General features: G+C 38.1%; 1 protein-coding gene across 7 annotated transcripts in view; it reads left to right on the forward strand.

Annotated features, from left to right (window-relative positions):
- The window catches only part of ZNF366 (zinc finger protein 366), a 55,737-nt gene extending 36,568 nt beyond the window's left edge, over positions 1-19,169 (forward strand). For all 7 annotated transcript variants that reach the window (XM_064642685.1, XM_064642683.1, XM_064642688.1 and 4 more), the window contains 4 exons: positions 1,355-2,683; positions 4,768-4,959; positions 10,518-10,692; positions 13,234-19,169. In XM_064642685.1, the coding sequence (XP_064498755.1) occupies positions 1,385-2,683; positions 4,768-4,959; positions 10,518-10,692; positions 13,234-13,766 (2,199 nt within the window). In that variant the 5' untranslated portion in view covers positions 1,355-1,384 and the 3' untranslated portion in view covers positions 13,767-19,169. The remainder of the gene's footprint in view (positions 1-1,354; positions 2,684-4,767; positions 4,960-10,517; positions 10,693-13,233) is intronic.
- The last annotated feature ends 6,331 nt before the right edge of the window (positions 19,170-25,500 follow it).

The raw sequence follows: 25,500 nt of genomic DNA on the forward strand, positions 1-25,500 counted from the left end.
AGGAGATCTTATCACTTTCTACAACTACCTGAAATGAGTGAGTGAGATGTGGCTTGGCCTCTTCTCCCAAGTAACAAGCCTTAGGATGAGAAAAAATGGCCTCAAGTTGGTCCAGGAGAGGTTTAGATTGGATGTTAGAAAAAAACCTCTTCATGTAAAAAGCAGTCAAGAACCAGACCAGGCTGCCCAAGGAAATGGTTGAGTCACCAACCCTGGAGGTATTTAAAAGATGTAGACATTGGTGCTTAGGGACTTGTTTTAGTGGTCGACTTGGCAGTGCTGACTTAATGGTTGGACCTGACGATTTTAAAGGTCTTTTCTAACATAAAGGATTCCATGATTCTATGATTCTAGAAAGACAAGGGAAAAGGTAGCAGCCTTATTTAAGATGAACCAAAATTTATAACCAATGTTTTAGATGAATCCCAAATCCAGAAAAAGACATCTGTATAATCAGTGGGATATAAAATTTTGCCAGAAGAAAATTATTAATCTGCCTCATCCCATTGTATCACTAGAAAAGCTCAGAGCATTCTTAGTTGTCAATTACTGTGGAATCTTGGGGGTTTGTTGATATTAATTCTATATTTGGTTTTATAGTGGAGATTTTGCCCACCTGTTTAGAAACAAAAAAATCCCTATTAAACTGAATGTAATTTGGAGAGTTGTCAAATGTCTTTCCTCCCCCAAATCTGCCAGGTAAATATCTCTGGGATTAAAACAAAGAAAATAAATTAATCTCCGCCTTCTTATTACAATACAAAGTGAGAGAAGTCAGGAAACACGGCGCAAAATCTGATGGTACACAGTGTCCTTAGATCACTTGGCCATTGTTTTCTCTCACAGTAGCACATGTTAATGATACAAAGAAGTTTAATATTTTTTGGCTTTGGCTTTTCATGTCACGACCATAATAAATGTCCACATTGCTGTTTGTATTGCCATATCCTTTAGATGCACCGCCAATTTCTAGAGACCGTGCAAGCATAGCCAAGGACAGAATTTTGCCCACAAACAGCCTGTCCGAATTAAATTAAGCAGAAACACTGCCATACAGATGCAGCTGCAGAGTAGCTGTCACAGTACAGAATATTTATGTCATAAGGATGCTGTGTGAGTCAAACTTGATTTAAACAACCAAATCTCCTTCAGGAAGACCAAAGCCTTTTTGTTCTTCACTAAGAAACTTAATTCTTCTTCAAAATGCCTTTGTCTTATATAGGTCTAAGACATTCCTGGTTGTATTTAATTAAAAAAAGCCAACAACCTTCAAAACAATAAAATAGTCAATAAAATGTTAAATCCAAAAGAACGGGAAGAAATAAAGAGATTTTGGTTTTTTGCTTATTTTAAGGAATTTGGGCCACACAGAAAAAAGTCAAGTATGATGAAGAACGAAGAAACGGATTTTAATGTGGACAATACCCAAGCTTCTCCCTTCTCCCGCTGCCTGCAGCCACTCAACCCTGTTACAAAGCCACACAGACCAACTCCATTTGATGAAGAATTCAGAACACACCTTTCGCATTTCCACTATGGTCCTCCTCCTCTTGAAAACATGGAATCTTTCCAGGGGTCCTTGGAAGGAGGGTCTCGGAAACGCAAGAGCATGCCAACAAAAATGCCACCTTCCATCACCCTTGAGGGTTCCTCATCACCACCAGACAGACCTGACGATCACAATGACATAGGCTCTTCCAGTCTCCCCTTGGTGTTCCAACAGCCAGCACAACCCAAGTACAGTTCCCAGATGATTGACCTCTGCAACTTTGGTTTTCAATTCTACAGAACTCTGGAGCATTTTGGAGCCAAGCCCATTAAGCAAGAACCAGTGAAGCCCAACATGGCATGGCCCAGTAGCCCAGCATTCATGCAGGCTCCTTACCCTTATTATCCTAAAGTCCACCATGGTTTAATGTTTCCTTTCATTGTACCACCAAACTTTCATTTCAGGAACCCCTTTCAAATGAAAAGACCTCCAGAACCACCCTTCAGGAGGGCTGAAGTAAGAGAAAGCGGTGAAAACAAACAGAAAGTTGAAAGAGTAGATGTCAACCTTCAGATAGATGACAGTTACTATGTTGATGTGGGGGGTGAACAGAAACGCTGGCAATGTCCCATGTGTGAGAAGTCCTATACATCCAAATACAATCTGGTCACCCACATCTTGGGGCACAGTGGCATTAAGCCACATGCTTGCACCCGATGTGGCAAGCTTTTCAAGCAGCTGAGCCACTTGCACACGCATATGTTGACACACCAGGGCACTCGGCCACATAAGTGCCAGGTGTGCCACAAGGCTTTCACTCAAACCAGTCACCTTAAGAGACACATGATGCAACACAGTGACATCAAGCCTTACAACTGCAGGATCTGTGGCAGAGGTTTTGCCTACCCTAGTGAGCTGAAAGCACATGAGTCTAAGCATGAGAGTGGCCGAGAGAACATTTGTGTGGAGTGTGGTCTGGACTTTCCAACTCTGGCCCAGCTGAAGAGACACCTAACCACCCATCGTGGTCCTATACAGTACAATTGCACTGAATGTGATAAGACCTTCCAGTACCCAAGTCAGCTGCAAAACCACATGATGAAGCACAAAGACATCCGCCCATACATCTGCACTGAATGTGGCATGGAGTTTGTGCAGCCCCACCACCTGAAACAGCACTCCCTCACTCACAAGGTAAGCATGGGTTGCACTCTGATCTTGCATCTGAAGGTAGCAGGAGGGTTACAGGCTGCTAAGGTATCTACCTCCTTGGAAAGAGAAGAGACTATACAGACTCATGTGGCCTTTTGCCAGCTTTTGCCATACTTACACAGAGCAGAACCCCCAGCACTGCTGGTGGTACTATAATCCAGGTGTCTCTGTCAGACTTAAGAAAGTACACACAAACCGACTTCATTATAAACAGGAGTTCAATTAAACTATCCGTATTACTTTCCAAAACTGTATTCACATCTCTCCGGTTTCTGTCTTCGGAATGACCTTCTGTAACATAACATAATTTTGCAGAGCTGTATAATAAACACCACCACCCCCCGCCCTGAAAATTTTAAAAGAATTTTTTTACTGAAATCCAGTTCTGCTGTTTTGTTCTCCTAATTAGGAACTAGGTGGGTTTTTGCAGTAGACTGCAGCAAAAGAAAGTATACTATTACTCATCATATTTTGAAGAACAATTAAAATGAGACAATTTAAAAACAAAAAATCCTGGGAAAAATTCCCCTTCATGCATAAATTATCCAGAATGCCAGTTAATAGAAATGGGCAAGCAGGACCATAATCGCAGCCAATTCATATCAAGTAGCAGTCTTGCCACTGCTGACAATAGTGACAACAGAGTCAGTTTAGGGTAGAAGCAAACTTTGGAGCACTTCCAGAAAGATTGTTTTCAGAAACAGAGAAAGTGTAATTATTCTATTCAAGAAGCTCGGAAATTGACTGTCCACCTTTACAAAAATATTGTTAAGACAAGGTAAACCCCTTCATTTAAAAAAAAATTGCTTCCAGATTTGCATATTTTTCCTTTAAATCTTGAATTTTGGCTTTTATATGAAAAACATTAAAAATACAGAAAGCTACAGCATTTTAGTTTTATAGACATATTTTCTTTTAAAAACCAACAACCTCTACTTCATATTTACTTTTTCTTTCCTGCTTAATGACTATAGTTTTTGCTTTTCTTGAAGATTCCCTGGTCTTTGGATTTACCATGCAAAATCCCACTAATAGAAGACTTTAGTCACAGGAAATGAAATGTCCCTGCACCTTTACAGAGCTTCTGCTTCTTTGTCCACAGGTGCAGGTGGATTCTGCTGTGAACACAGTTTACAGTACTTAGCTCACCAAACCAAGCCTCACATAAGATATGCAGACACTCAAAGCTGCTGCTGATGTTCACAGTTTTAGCTTTTAAATTAACTGTGAAAATCACTGACAGTCGTTTCATGTCTTTGTGAAGAGAGCCTGCAGGAGGAGTAATTGCTCTCAGCACCTCACTAGTAAATCCCTATACCTTCAGCAAGTCATACTCAAACTATTAAGATTTTTGGTGGCAAATTCTTTGATTTTCATAATATCTGAATCACTTTTTGAGAAGCTGACATTTAGACCACACAGGTGTAAAAAGACTGATTTATGCATTTTGTATTGAGTATATGGCATAAAGCATAATAAAAATGCCCTATAAACCTCATATAAAAGGAGATCATTCACTAGGGTTACTGCAAATCCCACTAAGAATATATATGTTTTTTCCTCTTCTATGAATGTAAAATATTTAGTCTTATTTGGTACCATTGCTTGACTACTTCTCAGTTACTTCAGACTATTTTCTATAGCTTTCTGCAGAACAGGGTTATGACTTTTTCATAATCCAATGATGCTCAATTATCAAAGGCAACTACCGCTTTAGTCTTATAACTGCTTAGCTTTTATTCTTGGTCAATAAATGTACATATTTGACCAATACTTTACTTAAGCAGCAGAGTAAGACACGGAAGCGCTGACACTGACTGTCTCATTGATTTGTAAACCAACTTCATTATTTCATTAAACTTATATTTTGGTTTACTTCTCTACTTCTCAGAACCTTGTAAGAATTTCTCAGGAAAAATTACATTGATACCTCTTGAACAAATGTTAAAAGTGAAATAATTTATTATCTACTTTCCTAATATGGAATGAATAATTCATTAATCACTGTACTGATGATTAAATTATCTAAAAAACTTTCCATCTACTGAATTTTTCTTTTCTTGCAGGGCGTAAAAGAGCACAAATGTGGAATTTGTGGCCGGGAATTTACTCTGCTGGCCAACATGAAGCGACATGTACTGATCCACACCAATATCAGAGCCTACCAATGTCATTTGTGCTTCAAGAGCTTTGTGCAAAAGCAGACTCTCAAGGCCCACATGATTGTTCACTCTGATGTCAAACCCTTTAAATGCAAGGTAAGTGCATTTGGTGACAGAGGCGTTAATCCATCAGTTAATCTCTGATATTATCATCTTGTGATATCAAAGAATTAGAAAAACAAGACTTGTTAACACCTACTGCATTTAAATCAGCATAAGGCATTCTGGTTTTCTTTATTTATCCAGGTTCTTCTTATGTAGTACAAAATAATAGAATTAAATACCTGTGGTTTAGTCCCTTCCTCTTCAATGGCAGTAACTTTCATCCTCACGTAGTTTTGGTTTTGATTTGTTTTGTGAGCATTTAAGTGCCACAGAGGTTTGAGGACAAGACAATATTTGACATTTGCTTTGTACAACCATCCAAACAGAAGTCTTAGTCCTTAATATCTTGACACACTCACTAAAACCATAAATCAAGTCATGCACCCTGCAGAGGATCATGGAAAAGCAACAGCCACAGCTTCACACAGTGAGGCTATGCAACACTTCAAGAAAGGAGACAAAAAACCCCACAGCAAAATACAACTACAGAAGGGATTTGAATGGACCAAATGTAATTACCAGACTGAAATTCAGGGCAGGACATCAATATGCTAGCAGAACAACCTCTGAGACCATCTGGCTTTTTTATGATCCTTTGCAAACTCCAGTTTGCTGCTTCTCTCCAGTACTTTGGAGGCTGACATTTCCTTTCCATCCTCTCTTCTCCTCCCTCCCCATAAAAATCTAAGAGTTTCTTGACCCTGTTTCTCTCTAATATATTCTTTATGGAGTATTCATGTTTATATTCTTACTCAGTATTGGACACTATGAAAGTTCCTTTTTCTACCTATATGGTTCCTTACTATAGTCATACCTTGTGAAGTCAAAGGTTGTCGATTTTATTCCCAATTTAATTTGCTCTAATAAATAGCAAATACAGAGTGGAACATATTACTCAATTTATATATAAGACTGATTTGAAAGCAATTTCTAAAACTCTTTCATCCTACATCTTTATGGAATTGAATATTTTCTTAAAAGGAACATTTCATCAAGAAACAGAGACGTATGAAAAATTTTAAATGGAATGATTTCACTTCAAAAACCATAGAACTTTAAAATGCCATAGGAATAGAAAACATTCGGTACTAATTTTAATAAGAAAATCTAAAAGAAAATCTTTCTGACTTCATTTTGCTTTGTCATTTTATTTTGAAAAAATAGCAGCAAAGGTTTCTAACTTTGGTGTTTTGTTTTTTCCTAATTTATGTCCTATTAAAATGCTATTTTGTATACTTGGGCTTACATTATTCTATATTGATAAAAAAAAAATTTACTGAAAAGCTTGGGGAGTTTCATGTCAAGTCTGCTGGAGATCTTCGTTCTCTGAAAACATCTGGAAACCTGCCTTTTTGTTCCCATGTGGTCAAAGTCCTCTTCTGACTCCTCAAATTTCAGAAAAGAAACTCAATTGTTTGATCAGCTGCTGTGGGTGCAGTATGTGGACCCATACAATTTTTTAGGTACGTGCAGATTAGCTGGAAGATTGTGTTCAGCTTACTGTTTGACGATGGTAGACTATTAAAACTTGAAGATGGCAATAACTGGAACTGGGAAATGGAGTATCACTAGAATGTTTTCCAGCCAGTAACAAAAGCTCTGCAGGAACACCTGCTTTTCTTATTTTTTCACTTTTCTGTCCCCACCCAGTGTTCCTAGGAGGAAAGAAACAAGTAAGCACAGTGAACCTGTTTCTCCTGTGGCTGAAGGGGTATGAATCAACATCAGCACCCCTGAGAGTGGAGATTGCAGCAACAAGCAAAGGCAGAATCAGGAATTGCTCTTGGTCATTAGGAACATCCTGACATTGCCTCTCTGACAGAGCCCTCAAAACACTCTTGAAAGCAAATATTTCTGGTTGGTACTTGGAGGGTTAAGGCAGTGACCAGATAGCAGCCTTTTGGCACCAAGCTCCTCCTCAGCAGAAGGAAGGATATAGCTGTATGAACAGCCTGCTTAACAATGGCTCACATGTCCCCAGGGAACCGCCTGCAAATAGATTTCATCTTGCTTTCTCTTGTACTTTTCAAAGCTTCCTGTTTTCTCACGGTCCTTTTGGACAGTTTACAGTCATTCTCCCTCTCCCTCTCTCTTTGAGGAAAGGAACACCCTTCTTATGAAGAAAAAAAAAAAAAAGAAGAAGAATGCAAAGGAAAGAGAGCACAGCAGTAGCCTTTCTATTTCACCACATGCAATGGTTTTCTTTACCTTTTTCTCACAGCAAAAGAAAACATGAGCTTTCCTATAAGTCTAATCACAGCTAAGCACAGACTATCAGAAGTGAGGGAGTAGCAAATAGTTGTCCCTTCTGTTTCCTCATCCAGCTGCAGCCTTCATCTGTGTTTGATTTCTCTTTGAAGAGTGAACTTCTCTGTAACATTTAAAGTCCTGAGCCCATGTTGCCGTGTTTATTTCTGTTAAAGAAAAAAAAAAGACTGAAGAGTTATGAAGGTGTTACACCAACTGTTGCAATAGTGCTAATTCTGACTTGTAGAGGAAGGTTCCATGAAATTTACTGTTGTTTTTAGTGCTAGAGTAATCAGTGCTTCAGACCTCCAATAAAGAATGTAATGGATTTTTTTCCAGCCCAGCCAAATACACTTCGCAGTGGACGTTTTGAACTCTACTTTTTTCCCATCTAAAATCGTGTGTTTTAATCAGGAGTTCAAAACCAAAGAAAATGTGAGAGAGAAGTACTTTGAAAAGAAACAAAACAGGCTGACAAATCTAGAAGTGTGATACTTCATGTGGTATCTTAGGAAGACAAAATCTACCATTGAACTAATGCAGGATTCTTCTAGCAAACTGTACTGAAGTCCATTTCATCAGCGAGTGCAACAAAGTGTGTTCAGCAGACTTGCAGCTGAGGTCTGTTTCTTCAAGGCTTTAATTTTATCTTGTCTAGAGTAGACAGCCCAACAAAAAATCCACAAGTTCCCGACATCCCAAGTTCTCTTGCATAAAACTGCATCATCTCCTGTCATGCCGCAGAGAAAGAAAATCTTGTACAACCTTCTAGTTTGATATGCACACTCAGCCTGTTCATTAAGCATTAGCTGTGTACCCCAACCAGCTTTGAGTTGCAGTCTTCCAGCATGTGACCAAAAACCTGCTTCCTTTACCCTCTGGATCATTCATCCAAAAGGTGTCTTGCGCCTTTTGAAAAGGAGCAGTTAAACAAAGACCATGACACACAGAAACATCATTCTGAAACACAGTTTTAATATCTGCAATTCTTTAGTTTTCCTGCCACACCTCTCCCTTCTAGTGCCATTTCCTCATGTATCCAGAGAAGATTTCATGGTAAGAACACATTACACAACCCTAAGATACACCTGACTTTGGGAAATGGAAAAATCTGTCAACTTTATTCAGAGACAAAGAACTTCTATACTGTAAAGAACTATCCTTTATGAAGTCCCTTTTCTTTTCTTTATGAAGAAAGAGAAATAAATATTAACTTCACAGAAGAAAATAAATGCTCTTACTAGATCAGTTTTAATACTCAAGAACCTATAAAGATATGGATTTGCATGAAGTATTCTAGCCACTCGCCTATCCAACTTGGTTTTCCTTGGCCACCAGTTTAGATAGAGAAATAAAGACCTAGCTATAGGAAAGCAAGATCTGGTGACAATATAGGTCAGCCACAACATAAGCAGATAACCAGAAGCCTTCATGTAAGAGGTATTAGAAAGCTATTATTACTGGCATTCTTGTAGCAAGAGTAATATTGACATATTATAGGTTGTTCCAGCAGCTGTCAGGATACAATCAGCTGCTGTTATTCCTTGCGAATTTTCTGGGCTCATCAGTACTTTTCCTCTTTGTTTTCCCTCAGCACTTTCAGAGTATTTTTTTGGTGCATTCATTTCTCTGAATATAAGCAATCCTGCATATTGTCTTTGTTTGAATGCAAAGAAGAGATAATACTCTTTCCTAAATGGATGGATGACCCTTGGGACCAGATATCCTTATTTTAAAAATTAATAATTCATTTCCAGTGGCTTTTTTTTCCCCCTCCTACTGTCTTGCTGATAAATTTATTTGCTAGAATGTTCATTTTAGCAAAATTGCAGAGAGAAAATCATGGAAGAAAACATATGCAGCTGAAGAAAATATTTGTTTTAAAAACAAGTGAATATTTCCAGAGTCTTTGTTTTTCCAGCACTGGCTCGGCTCTAATTTTAATTGTGAAACAGTACACCTGCAAAGTTTTGGTATAAATGAACTGATTCAATTTTCCCTCAAGAGACAGTGTAAAATGCAAAACACATAGTACTGTTTCACCAATGATAATTCCACTATCTACATTTCATCCAGGTGTTCCAGGTGATGACTTTCTGAATATGAATCTACAAGTAGCATATCAGATCTTCTACAATATCAAAACAAATAAAATCAGAATTCCCATTATACAAAAAATGTGGTGGAATCTTAGTAATTTCTTTTTAGTAATATTCTGCCAGATGATTACCCTGCTAGATGGAAGTTTCAGGTACTCAGTAATGGTGATTCTGGCTCATATAGAAATAAAGATAATTTTAAAAAATTAAAATCTGATGGTAGAACCAGTCAAAAAAAAAAAAAAAAAAAGGAGCTGAAGTAGAAAGCACATACAGAAGTTTGCAGAGGATGGAAATAGCCACTTGAACATGAATAAAACTATAAATCCTGATAAGGAAAGACCAGAAGGCAAGTAAGACTAGATACTTGTAATAGTGATGTCAAACTCTCATGTCTTGAGAATACATTTGTTTTATAAGAGTCCAGACTACAAAAGGACTCATCTAGATAAACAACAACAATGAAAAAACCCGACCCTTATTGTTCCATCAAAGGAAAAATTGCAGGATCAATGGCTTGAGCTGGCAGGAACATGCTTCAGGGAAAGCTGAGTCATTCTTGCAGCCTCATGACTGTTTACATTCCAGCTTACTCACCAGAGACATCAAAACACAGAATTTGATAAAAAAATGATAAAGGGATCAGAGAAAAAAGGGTGAGCAAGAAACAAACTAAAATAAGGAATTGCTTTTTCTAGCTTTAAGCAAAATATGCAGCTGTTTAATTTCCACTTAAGGAGAAGTAATATTCTGTTTGACTGTGTCACAGAAACCCTTAATTGGTTTTATTTTTTATCTCCATCTCTGCCTGACATTGTTCTTGATTAAAGGCTAGATTTATAAACTACAAATTAAATGCTTCGCCAGGGCAGAAAGTTATACTTTGAATGTCATTCAAGTTAAGAGCCTACCAGATTACTCACTTAAGTCTCTCCCCTCCTTACAACAACATTGCCTGCTTTTGGGGAATCCTTGACTATGTGTCTTGGTCACCAAATTAAAAAAAAGCCAGCAGTGCAGAGGGCTCTAGATACTCAAACACATATTCTTGTCTGTAGGATTATTGCCTGGAACTTTGAAAAACATTGCAGCCAAAAGCTGCCAAGGCTAAAGTAGAAAAGTGTAGGTCTTATTTACTTTTAAAATGTTCTCCTAGTAAATACTGATTCAAACTAATAACTGTCATTTTTACTGTTTTTACAGCTGTGTGGAAAGGAATTTAACAGAATGCACAATTTAATGGGACACATGCACTTGCATTCCGATAGTAAGCCTTTCAAGTGCCTCTACTGTCCCAGCAAATTCACCTTGAAGGGGAACCTAACCAGACACATGAAAGTCAAACACGGGGTCATGGAAAGAGGATTTCATTCGCAAGGTAATATTTTTCAGAAAGGTTGTTTTCTGTGAGATCTGAAGATGCATATCAGTGAACCCAAATGGGCTTTGTACTACAGATCCACAAACTTGTACCATGGATCCTATGCTACTGCCAGTGATAGAATCCCATAAGCCTGAGAAGTTGCTATTAACTATATTACTACAACGTTACAGATCAGAGATTCCCAATAAATCATAAATTAATCCTAAATTGACAGAAGCAGAAAATCTAGAACATTTATGGGTCTTGCTCATTGCATATTGGATTCCAGTCTGGAATGCGGATGGAAGGTTGAGTGTCTCTACATCCAAGAGCCTTGGTTATTCTGTACTGTATTGGCATAGCTGATGTTAGGTGAAGGCCATAGGCTCAAGACCCAATCTACAAAGGAGTACATGAACAGGAGGTACTACTGTCCCATTTCAAAGTACAAGGATTTTTGACTACCCAGGGTATCCTGCAAAGCATTTCCTGTCTGCCATCTGCCATGTACCACTCCAAAAGTTGTCCTTATGTATGCACACATGTCAATGCTAACTAAAGAAATGGAGGAATTAGGGAAGATCGTTTTGAGAGTTTGATTTTCCAAGATATGTTTTTAAGATTTTGTGCATAAATAATTCTTTAATGGAGAAGATTTATTAGTGTTCCTCAAATTCAAGCGTTAAGGCAGTCCAGCACATATGTAGAACACTCTAATTACACTACATTACTCTAATGACATTCAATATAAAATGTACAAACATCTTAATGGGTAATGAAATAAGTGTGTTTTTTCTGTAAACCTCCTCCAGCACCATGCTAGTTAGACAATTACTTGGAACTGGAGATTGCTAAGAGCTTTTCATTGTACAGGGATTCTGCATCCCTTGAGGCTTATCAGACACAAGATAATTTGTAAGGCCTGCCACTTGCTTATGAACCATTTTAACAAATACAGTCTGTTGCAAAGTAGCATCTGTTATCTTGTGAGATTGCATAGATTCTTCAGAAACTAGATTCAACTACTGAGGGGGAAAAAAAAAAAAAAACAAAGCAAACAAAAGCAAGTAAAGTACTGACTTTTGTATATATTTACTATGGGGTGAAATCCTCGCCCCAGTACTGTCACCAGTCTTTAATGAAAATGGTCTATGCCTACAGTATCCCGATCTTCAGTGTCTCCTGGTGCTTGCAGCATATTAGAGTACACAGTTGCCTCCTGGGTAACATCTATATTTCCAGTAAGAGGAAAGACACTCTGACAAATATTAAGGCAAATCAGATCCAGGAGTACATGCACATTTACACTATACTGCTCGAAATCATTATTTGTTTATAACGATTTCCTCAAGCTGAAGCACTATCTAGTGCATAGAGCTTTTCAGTTGATTGGTTTCTCAGTGGATGAAAGGAAAAATTTAGGAGAGTGGAGGTCATAGACTGCTGAGACTTTATTGTCTTTTCATTCTTAAAGTATTAACTTTGAATTGGAGTGTCCAGAGAACAACTACATTAACACAATTTCAGTATCTTCCACTCCTATGGAAAAATAATATATAAAACCTGAACTTGGATTACGGACTGTGATGCTTTAGATCAAAGTTTTCATTTAAAAAAGTATAGGAAGGAGGAAGTGGATAGGTTCACTGGTAAAAAATAACTTATAAAAGGACAGACCATTTCACTTTTTTTCCTAGCTGCCTCATCAAGAGTCTGGCACGTATAACACAATGTTTTGCATGTCCTGACCTGTCTGTGAAGTGTATAGAATAGCACTCCTTTTTGCAGCATCTCAAAGGAGATGCCATGAGATGCAAATAGTGAAGTACTTGGAGGTAGCTGGATGGAAGATGTTGCCGTGGTATTTTCATGCTGAAAAAATCTCCAGAGCAGTTAATTAGGGGTGAGATAAGAAAGGGTTTATTTTACCAAGGCAGTAGATGTTACATCTCAGGCACCGGCCGTGCCTGAGATGTTACATTTTATAATACCATCCATCCAATCCCAGATGTGTCCACCCTGTGGCCTTTACTCTGGTCCACCCCAAGTTCCACCCCCTGAGAAATGGGTCTGGGAGTTTTGGGGGTTTATTCATCCCATCTTCGTCTTCATCAGAGCACAAAGGGTACATAGTTACCTAATTCTTGACCGTATTCTGTGGTTTAGGCCCAGATATGCTGTTTTGCCAACAATCTAGGCCTTGCCTTGACAAAAGACTAAACATCTCTGCTGTATTCAGGAGTAGGATTGATATAGGGGGCATAGAATGGGGTAAGAGGGTTAAGGAACGTATAAACAAGGGTGCTAGAGAAAGGGAAAGGAACAAGGGACAAAGAAGGGGGGGAGGTTGGTGCTTTTAAAATCTACTTCCACTACTTATAAAACTTACAAGTCTTACAAATATTAGAAAAATAAAAAACATTAGGGGCTTAAGGCATCAAAGGTAAAGTATGAACTAGAAGGCCACCTCAGAATCTGGTTTTTAGCCATGTATCAAGTACTAAAATTTCCGATATATAAATTTTTCCTCTTCTCCTCCCCTCAAACTGCTGCAAGGTTTTGGAAGAGGAAGAATTGCTCTGTCGCAGACAAAAGTCTTGAAAAGTCTGGAACAGGAAGAGCCCTTTGATCTTTCCCAGAAAAGCCAAGGGAAGGGAATCTCATTTCATTCTGATGGCGAGAGTGCCAAGGGAAGCTCATGCCAGGAAGAAGAGGAAGACAACTGCTATGAGGCAGAGCGGTACAGCCCTGTCATGTATCATCATGATGACAAGCTATGTGTGGCTCAAGATCTCTCTGGCAAACCCGAGTCCATGATGAAGGACTTCAGAGAGTCCTCCTGCAATGGGAAGGAAGAAGTGCTAAGTGAGGGAGGACTGAGGAAGAGAATAGGAAATTCGGACAAAGAGGAGAGCCAAAGAGAGGGAGAGCTTGCAAACAACAAAGAACGTCTCAGCTTTAGATCCTTTGAAAAGGCCAGAATTGGCCACTCTTTCTCTGATTACTTGTATTTCAAGCACAGGAACAAGAGTTTGAAAGAATTGCTGGAAAGAAAAATGGAAAAACAAACAATGCTTATAGGCATGTAAAATGGACACTTTGAAACAGCTGGAAAATGGGAACCAGAGAGTTTTTAACATGAACTGTAGTTTACCAAGACCTGAAGTCTGTAATATTCTTTAGAAATAAACAAGCCAAATAGATAAAAATAATTTAGTGTAAAACACATACATTAAAAGCCACTGAGAAATGCAATAGATATTGAACAATAACACTTTTATATTTATCCATTTGATGTAAAAGCAAACAATGGGTTAGGTACAGAAGTTTATTTTCTATTTTATGGGGATAGATACTTACATGCAATTTTCTAGTTAGCAGAAAGCAACATACTTTAGCATCTGATTTATTGTCTGACTAGATATATATGAACACTTCTAGCCATATGTCTCAGAAACATTTGAAAATACTAAGTATTTCACATTATAAGCCAGAGTACTATTAAATGTGACACGCATGAAAATGCTGTCAACATTCAGAACTAACACAGTCCAAATACTTCTCACTTATAGTGAGAATTGGGAAAGAAATTAAGAAGAAATACTAATGTCTTGGGAGGCAGTGAAGGGCAACTCTGTAAGGCTTTGAAAGGACTGGAATTTATTACAAAAGCTCTTCCTCTAGCACAAGGAATGTTCCTGTTTTGTTTCAGTCAGTATGAGAGTATTCAGTAATTCTTCAAGTGAAATAGCATAGACTGTGTTGACATTTCATTCTACTGCCTGCTCAGACCAATACATCTAATGGGCAGCAGCAGCATGCAGCATTCACAATCTTGCTATAATTACACATAAAGAAATATGAGTAATTGCACTGAAAAAAATACGCAGTTTTACCATTTATCTCTTCATTTTTTCATGACTAGGAAGGATAACTTTGAAATACACAGGTCTGATCAATTTTTATTTTAGAAGGTAAAAATAACCCCTATAGGACAAGCAGTACCTCACAGAGTAAAACTGATTTTCGATTTCCTCTTATTGGAGGCAGAAATTTTCCCTTATCAATGTGTCTTGAGGAAGGTCCAGGCCTTTCAGAAGAATTCACTTACACTGTTTTTACCGTCACACCCAGCTTTGCATCCTCTGATTCCCATACAATTACACGTTCATAACAAAGATGCTTAAAGCATATTCTGTTCAACTTTTCATTATTTGCATGAATAGTTCGGCCAGCATATTAATTTCTGCATCTTCAAGATAGAAAACAAACAGCCTTACATCATGCTATTCCTTATAAAGAAATAAATATTTAAGAAGTCATAAAATTTGTCTTATGTCCCTCCCACATCCCAGCTTAAAAGGTTAAAATTCTCTTCCAAATACTACTGCCTCCTTCACTTACCTGCCAAGTTCTTGATTTGAAATACATTGCTATCGTGTTCAACATATAGCAAGTTATAATTAATATAGTCATATACTTATGTTTTGCTAAGACTATAGTCAAGTAGCTGCAGCTCTCTGCCACTATAAGAAAACACATACCTTTCAAACTAATGATTCTCATACCTACCAGTTAATCAGCATTCACAGCGCAGAAGTCTTTATTCCTCGAATAAAACTGGATTTGTGTAGTCCAAGGTTGGAGAAGGTGGTTTCACTTTCCAAGGCTCAAACATGGCATAATAAATATTCTGAATGAAGAGCAGAAAAAGCTGTTGATAAAAGAAACTGTAACATACAGGTGACTCTTCTAAATGTAGTTAACTTACATAATTAAAACTGATGTGCATACTTTTTAAAATACAAGGGGTATGCCAAATTGATGTGTAATGTAGGTCAGTTTAAACCTAGAATCAAAGAAGACTTTGAAAACTGAGTGTATTTCAGTTATAAATAGCCATGATTTTCAGGAATGAACTGTTTTACCGTATACGCTCTTCCTTGCCACAACTGTGAGATGACACCTCTTGAAAAAGGAGCCATCCTTCTTTCAAGGAAGATATTGTGGTCACACAGAAGAAACTGAAAAAATTTTTTTCATTATTCTGAAAAAAATTCAGAATAATGAGTGTAACTGCATTCTTTCTTAGACTACGGGGAAATGATCCAGCAAAAATTCAATGCAGTCTAGGAAATGGTCCCTTAGAAATGGGAACAACTCCTTCGGTTACCTTCTTGTCACTATCTTGTCTCTGTCAGACAAAAGCTCCCATTTGAGAATGTATACAGCCAAAAGCTGGGAGTCACTGAGTCTTAGAATTGTCTCTGTCTCAGTGGTGTAGTTTCCAGCTATGCATGATTCCAGATCAGTCCACTCCGCTTTTGCAGCCATATTAGCTCTCATGATGGGAAGAACAAGCAAGAAATCAGAAATCTCTTTGCAATTTCTAGAATGGTAATTGCGCAGATGGGTTGAACTTAACAAGTCCTTCACTTCTGTGGTGGGTAAAGCAGGAAAGCACTCAGTCCTTCCATTGCAAAGCCTTGATGTCTATTCATTGGAGAGTGCTATGGGGCAGCTAACCAATCCTTACCAAGAAAGAAAGAAACAAACGATTTCGTATCAACAGCAGTCCAGGCAAATGGAACAAAGGAGAAATTTTCAGCAGAGTTCAGCTCACAGAAGCTAATATCATAGGATGTTATCTACCTGGACTTTAGCAAAGTCTTTGATACTGACTCCCATGGCACTCTCCTGGAGAAGCTGGCTGCCCACAGCTTGGATAGGTGCACTCTTTGCTAGGTCAAAAACTGGCTGGATAGCTGAGCCCCAAGAGTGGTGGTGAATGGAGTTACATCCAGCTGGCAGCCGGTCAGCAGTGGAACACAGTACTCCCCAGAGTACTGGGGGGCAGCCCTGTTTAATATCTTATTGATGATCTGGATGTGTTTAATATCGTATTGATGATCTGGATGAGGGGTTTGTGTGCACCCTCAGTACATTTGTACATGACACTAAGCTGTGTAGCAGTGTTGGTCTGCTGGATAGTAGGAAGGATCTGCAAAGCAATCTGAATGGGCAGGATCAATGGGACAAGGCTAGTGGAATGAGATGCAAAAAGATCAAGTGCCAAGCCCTGCACTTGGGTCACAACAACCACAGGTAACGTTACAGGTTGGGGACAGAATGACTGGAAAGCTGCCCAGCAGAAAAGGACCTGGGGGTGCTCATTGACAGAGGCTGAACACTATCCAGCAGTGTGCCCAGGTGGCCGAGAAGGTCAGTGGCATCTTGGCCTGTATCAGCAACAGTGTGGCCAGCAGAACCAGGGCAGTGATCGTTCCTCTGTCCTCAACATTGGTGAGGCCCTACTTCAAATCCTGTGTTCAGTTTTGGGCCCCTCACTCAAAGAAAGACACTGAGGTGCTGGAGCAAGTCCAGAGAAGGGCAATGAGCCAGGCACCATCCCTGGAAATGTTTGAGAAATGTTCAAGAAATGACTGTGTGGCAGTCAGTGTTACAGTCTAGTTGACCTGCTGGTCTTCAATCAAAGGTTGGACTCAATAATCTGAGGTATTTTCCAACATAAATGCTTCTGTGACGCTGTGATTCTATAACCACAAGAATTATGTCTACTGAAAGCACGCAGTCCAGAGTTCCCTTACACATGTTGTAAGAGAATGTGCCAGTTGTGTCCTTGGGAAAGGAAATCACTGCAAACCACTCTGGTTTTCTAAATGGTTAACTTGAATTCTTTCAACCACACTGTCACTGCAGTCAATTTACCCTCTTCTACAAATGCATTCTCACTGGAGCAGAAGCATCTGACAACCACATACTATTTGCAAATAATTTGTAATGGGAGTCCCTTTTTTTGCATTTTTCCTAGAAAGCAGAGAGTATTTCATTACAATGAGATCCTGAGATTCTGCCCAGTCACAAAGTCACACTAAGCTAATTCACAAACACCCAAGTGTAATTCATGCTAGAATAGTAAAGAATTAATCTAAAACCGTAAGTTACCATAAGAGGAGTTGCAAACAAAACTATTACTGAAATAAGGAGACAGCGCCAAGTGACCCAAGCAAAGCGATTAGATGACAGTCATCTCTCTGTGGAACATAATGCAAATGGGTCTAAGACACTTGTTACAGAGAGGTCCCAAGGGACAAATTAAAAGTGAAATAACAGCCTTCATTGTGAAGCACCTTGCTTTTCAAACATGAGTTATTTTCATGCTATTTACATTGGCATCGCTTTAGGAACAGACAGTAACAGCCTTTGCTTTATAATAGCTTTGAAAATGCTTTAGAGAAATTTGCTCTCATAATGAAGCTATTTCCCATTTCTATTTTTCAAGGGATTAGCTTCCTTATTTTGCCTTGTATAGAGGCTCAGAAGTCCAGTAGAGACATTACCTGTGTCCTGGACCTTGGGGGATATATTTTCTTCTTTTTCTGATTTCTGAGTTTATCTACCTTCTTCTTGCTATGTTGTGGGAAAAAAAAAATATTTATCTTACTGTTCTCTGTATTTGGGTCTTCAGTGTGTGGCAACACATGAAACTAAAGCCCAGCCTCTAACATCTCTATGTAAAATTAGATACATACCATTTCCCTGCATTGTTAGATGAAGTCTAGCTTCATCCTCTTGGAGAGCATAAAAGCAAATAAGAGTGGCCACAAACTCATGCAGCTGAGATGCTTCAAGAAGTACTGAGGAAAAGTAAATTGGCCCTATCATAATGAGTCTGGGCAAGTGAAGACAGGTGATTTGTTAAATTAGAGGCTTTTCTGATGTTAAGGGCAGCAAGGAGAATTCTGCAAGACACTTTAGAGTACAGAGTAGGTGGAGGAAAAGCTAAAAGCTGAGTTACTAAAAATTAAGGATGAAGATAGACAACGTATTTATGTGGAAAGAGAAGTTATAGGTGACCCTGGAACAAGATGCTTTGATTCTAGCCACTAGGACTCAGTCATCTCCTTGTGAATCAGAGTTTTCCTGGCTGCCAGACAGGTGCTCTGTGTTCAGAGGCTCAAAGCATAAAACACTTCATGATAGTATTATAATTGATGTTTATCCTGTGCCGTTTCTTCTAAAACAAGTTACCAGAAAGACCAGGTAATGCTATTGCACCCACCCTTTTACAACTCTGTGTTTCTCTACTACCTATTCTTTGATATCTCTCTTTATATGGTGCTGCTGGACTCTGCTGTTTTGAGTGTACAGTTAAGAAGTAATATAAGTACTGTATTTATTATTCCAAGAAGTTTTTAATAATTATTAACAGTTTTGAAAATAAGTCATGTCTGCTTAGCTGAACAAGATGTAACAGAGCTAACATTTTGTACTCCTAACAGATTTTGCAAATAATGTGTTGCATATTTATTTCACATAGAACATTGAGTTCCTATTTAAAGCCACAACTCAAAAAGTGAACCAACTATATGTGAATATTTAGGTTCTGGCTTTCTATCTCAATAGTAAAAGCATGTATGATGTATTGTATTAATTTAAGCTAATAAATACATACTGAAAAAGCTGCTGTACTTGGTATTGAAATGCATCTGGAGTTCTTGGCATTCTAGGCATTTTATATAATAAATGCATGGGGCTGGTCTGACGAGGTCATGCTTCACTCAGCCCCACTGAAGAGTGGTTCTTGTTAAAGGGAAGCCTAAATCAATGATGGACAGTTATTTAGAAGACCAGAGCAGAAGAACTACCAGGTCCTCTGAGGCAGAGATATCACTTTATTATTACCAACTACACAGAGGACATAAAGAATGCTCTGGAATGCTTATGTTATTTGTCAACTTGTCTTCAGACAAGCTAAAAAAGAAAGATTCTTATCTTAGACACATTTGAAAGACCTGCATGACGAAAAAAAGATGGGAAAAACCAATCAGATATATTGTAAGATTGAAGTTAAGAAAGTAGGAATACTTTTACAGATTAAGGAATAAGCAGAAGACTGAACTCAGAAACCCATTGTCGCTGTTTTTAAATGAAAGCATCACTTTTAAGTGATGATTAAACTCTTGAATTTGTTTGTTTTAATGAGATCCTGATTAAATTGGCATTATCAGATTTCACAGAGAACATTTCTGTTCTCTGAGCTGTTTCTGAGCACAGAGAGAAAGCAACTGGAATGTTTGCTATAGAGTTAATCAAGTAATAACAAAAATAGAGATATTCTGTTTCTAATTCTCTGAGGTAAATGCCTTAAAAAGTGCAAAAAGACTTATGTAAATGCTAGAACTACGTGCAGGAGGCTAAATAAAACAGAACAAAGCCTTTATTTTCTTTCCTGTTTTCTTATTTTCTTTTTTTCCCCCTCATGTTTTGATGCTAGGTAACAACTATTATTAGAATTATAGGCAACCTCTACATAAGGAGGACAAGGATATGTTGGAGAGTGACCTAGTTCATTCCTATGGGATGAACTTCAGTATCACTGAATCTCAGATTCCCCTTTGCCAGTCAAAAAAATTAATTTAGAAAAATGTATGTTTGGTCTTTTTCATAAATTTCCAGGCGAAAAATGAGCTATGCTCTCCTATGTTTTCAAACAAGCAGAAATTAGGTAGAAGAGAAATTGAGCCTCTCAGACATTCCCAGAGGGCTTTTCTGTGACTGTAATGACATGGTGGAAGGCCCACTCCATCTAAAGGTATGGAGACAGACAGATCAATATCAATAGTATGACAAGAAGTGTGGATTATTAAAAGGAAAACCAACACTAGTTCAATACAAATTACATGAAATGTCTCTGAGAAGAACAAGTCACTGTCAAATTGCAGTGTATTAGACTTACAGATTAAAATCCTGGTTTAAGTAACAAGTTTGCATACACAACCTCTTACCAAATTTGTTCCATTAATATGCTCTTAGGCTCACGTAGTGTGACATGACTAAGTCTGTTTGCCCACAGGTTTATAAAGTGAAAATCTGATCTAAAAATATATGCAGGATGTCAGTCATTTCACCACCTGTAAATGATGAAACATCAAATAGGGCTCACTGCTAGTGCTGTTTCCAGATATGATAATGTGTGATATGATGTTGTATTGGATCATATAGCACAAATTTCCCAAATGATCAGCCTGCAATGAAAATACAGTTGAATAGAAAACAGCCACTTTACAAATAAATCTTCTGGTGTCCTATCATTCTGTTTAAATACTGAATACTTTGAAAAAATACTTTACATCCAATCCATCATAGAAGTGATTTAATTTGAATGGAACCAGACTTTCCCTTTACTGAATTACTTACTGGACTAAAATATCTCTTGTAGTGGAAACATTTTGATTCAAAAGACCTCTATAAATTTATATCACTAGAAGATATTGGCTTGTGGTTTTGGAGACGGGATTGTCTGTTTGTACTGCACTTTTTTCAGTACTTAAGTACCCTTATAGTTCTGAATGGAAAATCATTAAAGAATAAATTATCTTCAAAACATTAATTAGGCAACTAAAAAAAAGGTTGTAGTAAAATGAGAATGATGGAGTTGTGTGAAAACTAGAAATGCATTTTATCCTGTGGAGAACTATTATAAAATAAATGGAGATAGGAACTGTCTAAAAATGTCAGAGAAGATGTCACAAAAATGTCTCTAAAAGAAATAGAGTTAAATAAGTGGCAGATATAAATGCAGAAAAGTATTTATTGATAGAGTCATATGCTGCAAGAGAATTCTGCAAGCTGCTCAATTCTTTACAGACCTTGCTATTTTCTACTACAAATTATAAGACTTTTTTGGAAACACTAACTCTTGATGGTTTTTATTTGTTCCATAGGCAAAGATAATTTTTCAAAATCAGTATATAAAGCATTTGTGCAAGATAGAGAACCCACTCTCCAGCCAGCCCCATAAATATAATGAAAACTGACAACAGTGGTGAAGACCTGCTGTGCAAAAAGTTACACTAAAATTGAAACAGCATTATGCCTAGTACAATCTATCTTGAAAGTCTATGACGGCAGCACCAAGATCAGACAGGTCCAAAATTATATAGGTTGATAAATGCACTTGCAAACAATGCCTGGAAGCTTAGAAAGAAACATGATCTTACTTAGGCGGAAAACATTTAAATCTGTTCCCTAACAAGAATTTTTATTAAACCGGGATTAACTACATTGCAAGGTCCAAAAGGATTATATGAGACAGGCTTCACATGAACAATCAATTAAGACTAGACACGAGCAAAATTAATTCCACTGAAATATTTCCTACAGAAATGTCTGGAGTTGCTCACAACCATATTGGGTCATACATGCTTCTTACTACCACTCTGTGGGAGGCACCACACCGCAGCTGGCTGGAAGGATGGATCATGAGAGAGGATCATGCAAATGTCACCCATTCCACTGCAGTTAGTTAATTTTAAATGTATTATCCCCAGGTTAAGCAAACCTGCCTGGTTTCACTCTGAAGGGGATGAGGCATGCTCATGTGGCCTGTTAAACACACTCTTCCATAACATGCAGCTATGGGACAAAAATATTTTAAATAGCTGCACCAATTTCACTAATGAACATCTGATAAGGACATACACTAACTCTCCCAATTTCAGCAGTGAGGTCAGTGGACTTGTATTAGCAGATACAATATCTGTACAGCATGAAATCACTCAGCTACTCATTACTGTTGGATAATATAGGATCTTTTAATTTCCATCATGTCAGTAGTTCCATTGCAGAAGTCTAACAACCTTATAGTTGATAGTTTGACCTTATAGTTGATAGTTTCTTACAATCACACTCTTACAGGTTTATTTTATTCCAGGGCTTTAATTATGCATTTTTAGTCTTCAATGTAGAATTAATTTCTGTGTAGATCCTATCATTCATATGAGTAAAGGTGAGTGACTGCTTGTACGTGTTTTCAACAGATAGTGGCAAAATAGAAAGTTATATTTTATTATTCTTCTGCTTTTTTATTTTGTATTTTTTTAAAAATGTTTCTTCTCTTTTCATTTTACTTGTTCTCATTAATTCTTTAAGACTGTAGTGCATAGATCACTGATTATCTTTCTACAGGGATTTTAAGTGTGTGGCAGTGAATATAAACAACACCCTCCTGGGATGATGAAAAATGGAGAATCCTTTATTAATGACTGAACAAGTTCCTATATTTGAAAAAGGCTTGGTTACAAAACGTGGGGGGGCCAGTGCAGTCCTGTCCAATCACTTTAAAGCTTCTTCCCGGGACACTTCTAGTTGGTCATCTTTTTGCAGGCTTGCATCAGACCTTCAACTCCCAGCATACACCACGACCATTACAGAACAAGCATCCCATATTAACTCGCTCATAACCCCACATAAGTGGTCGTGGTGATCTCTGAGAACACTACTACAGAGCTGTTTCCATCCTGTTCTTATTAAATGCTTGAAAGAAAAAAGAACCCACTGCGATGGACGAGCAGACAGAATGACAGACTCAACATAATTTCCAAGAGCCAGTACTGTGAGTGCAGCACATTAGTCCTTGCATCTAAGCAAGACAAAAATCTGAATATTTTTAGATTAATTTTAAAAAACTATTTCAGTGTTTCAGGGTTTGCACTTTTCAGCTTACAGACTAAATATGTGAGCAATAGCAGACAATGGGAACATACAGGTTCACCTGTAGTCGACAAAGATTGTTAATCTTGCTTTTATTTTTAGATCTCACAGTCTAGTCAGCCATAGTATATTTATAATGCACCAATTTACACATGTGAAATGCTTTAAGGTCTCATTAAAAAAAAATACCTTTGGATTGACAGCAACCATAAAATCCTGCAATCAGTTTATGCAGGGTGGTCCCATCCCATTCGCATCATCCCAAAACAATAGTTTTATAAAGCAACACAATCAGCAAACCTAGACTCACTTTTGTTATGTAAATGTGGGTTTGTTCCACAGTAAAGATCTCTTTGCCCAAAATTATCTCTTTCTCTTTTCTGCAGCTCAAGCACCTCAGTTACTGTGTTGTCTAAAACAGAGCAGCAATTGCCTGTACATCAGAAGATTTTCCCCATTTTGATTTTTTGTTTTCAAGAGTTTTAACTTTCACTCTAAAATCGTATCCCAAATTGCCATGAGTCATCCAAAAAAACAGGTAGGAGACCTGGGAAAGACAACATAATAATTTTGAAGATCTATGTTGATTAAAAAAATAAGTAATCTTACCAATATTAAATGCCTTCCAAATGTATATTAAACATCTCTAAAATTTCTCTTATTTTAGAGCTGTTTTGAAGACAAGGCCACCTGCCCAGCAAGTAGAAAACTATCCTACACTGTTCAAACCTGAAAGCCCTCTAAAATACTTTAGTTAAATGAGTAACTTTCCAAGACTTACACTGCATTTTTTTCTTTGCTATATTGTACTTTCTTATTTCTGACCCTCCTCCTGCTTTCTGATTCAGTTACACAGAACAATGCCTGGAGGCAGGGCCATCAGAGGAATTGTATCTCCCTTGCCCTGCAGCCCTATCCCCTGTAGCCAAGGGGATAGGTTTTTACAATCTGGTTACTGATCAAAAGCTTTCCACCTTGGTCTTGTGGAGTATAAGCCATTGCAGTAGGTTTTACAGGAGAGATGTGAGGCTTTTCCCCACTGTGATAGAGTGTGACAAGCCTCAAACAGATCCCATGGCTTCCAGGGACAAAGTGGCCAGAATTGCCCGGAGGCACACAGTGAGACTGGAGTCAGCCTCCCACTAGTGGAAAAAAGGATGCAAAAGGTGTACAAGAAAGGACTACATCTGTATGTCATCACTACCACGAGTCACTGCTTCATCACCATTTGTGCCACAAAATTCAGCGTCAGTGGATGCAAGAGACAGGGTTTTGATCAGACCTGCTCCGTGCATTTGCTGGAATTATTTTAGGAAATGTGTCTTTCAGGAGAGCATAAATACACACAGGAGCAGTCAGCTGTATTGAAAACCAGCCCCAGAGCTCAATCAGGGGAGAAACATGCAGTCATAACCAAGACACAGTTGTGTATCTTACTACTTCTGGCTTCTCCCTTCACTTAGCTCCACCTCCATTTTCTCAGGAACCTCCAGCAACCATTTTGACAAGGATATCCAGTCCTTACGCTCCTTCTCTCATTTTTTTTTACAGATTTCCAATATCAGTAAAACAAACCTGCCAAAACCTCAGTATTAGCTGCAAGCACTGGGGAAACTGGACTTCTTCCTTCCAACTCTCTTGAATGCCCCTCTCGACATTGCTGCTCCCACTGACTAATCTCCGTTACTGAGTGCATAAGCTCTCTTGGTTTCCATGCTGATGGGGGCACTTCAAATGATTCCTTGCCTGGTCAGAATCCATCTCCTCGCACCTTCTTTATTTCTGCTAACCTTTGGGTGTTTGACTTTACAATCTGAATAATGTCCTTTTAGAGTATCCATTTAGTTGTTATGGAGCTCTCCTTTCTGAGAGGAGGAATAGCATCACTCATCTCCAGTGCCATTAGCTGTCCTTTCTAGCAATATTTTTTCCCTTCTGCTCTTTCTTCCTTTTGCTTATTCTTTCCTCTAGGCAGCTGCTACTGGCACATCCTCTTGACAAGTAGGAAGCAGTAGGTGGTTATGTTAGTCAGACCATAAGACCAAATATAGAGCAAAACTGCTCTATATGCAAATATGCTGCTCCAACTGTGCATGTTAAGGTTCACTGTGCAAGAAAGTAATAGCTTCATATTTTTGGTGAATGTGATTTCACTTTCCATCTTTAAATGAAAGTTTTACTCTTGTCTTCTGCTGTCCTATTGATGCTGTTTTTAAAAGGGTAAATTTTAAAACCATGATCTATGAGTCTGACTTTTAGAACTGACTTTTGCTTTACCACAAACCAAGTGTAACACATGTAAGAGTA

Source organism: Pseudopipra pipra, chromosome Z (assembly GCF_036250125.1).
Source record: "Pseudopipra pipra isolate bDixPip1 chromosome Z, bDixPip1.hap1, whole genome shotgun sequence".
NCBI lineage: Eukaryota > Metazoa > Chordata > Aves > Passeriformes > Pipridae > Pseudopipra > Pseudopipra pipra.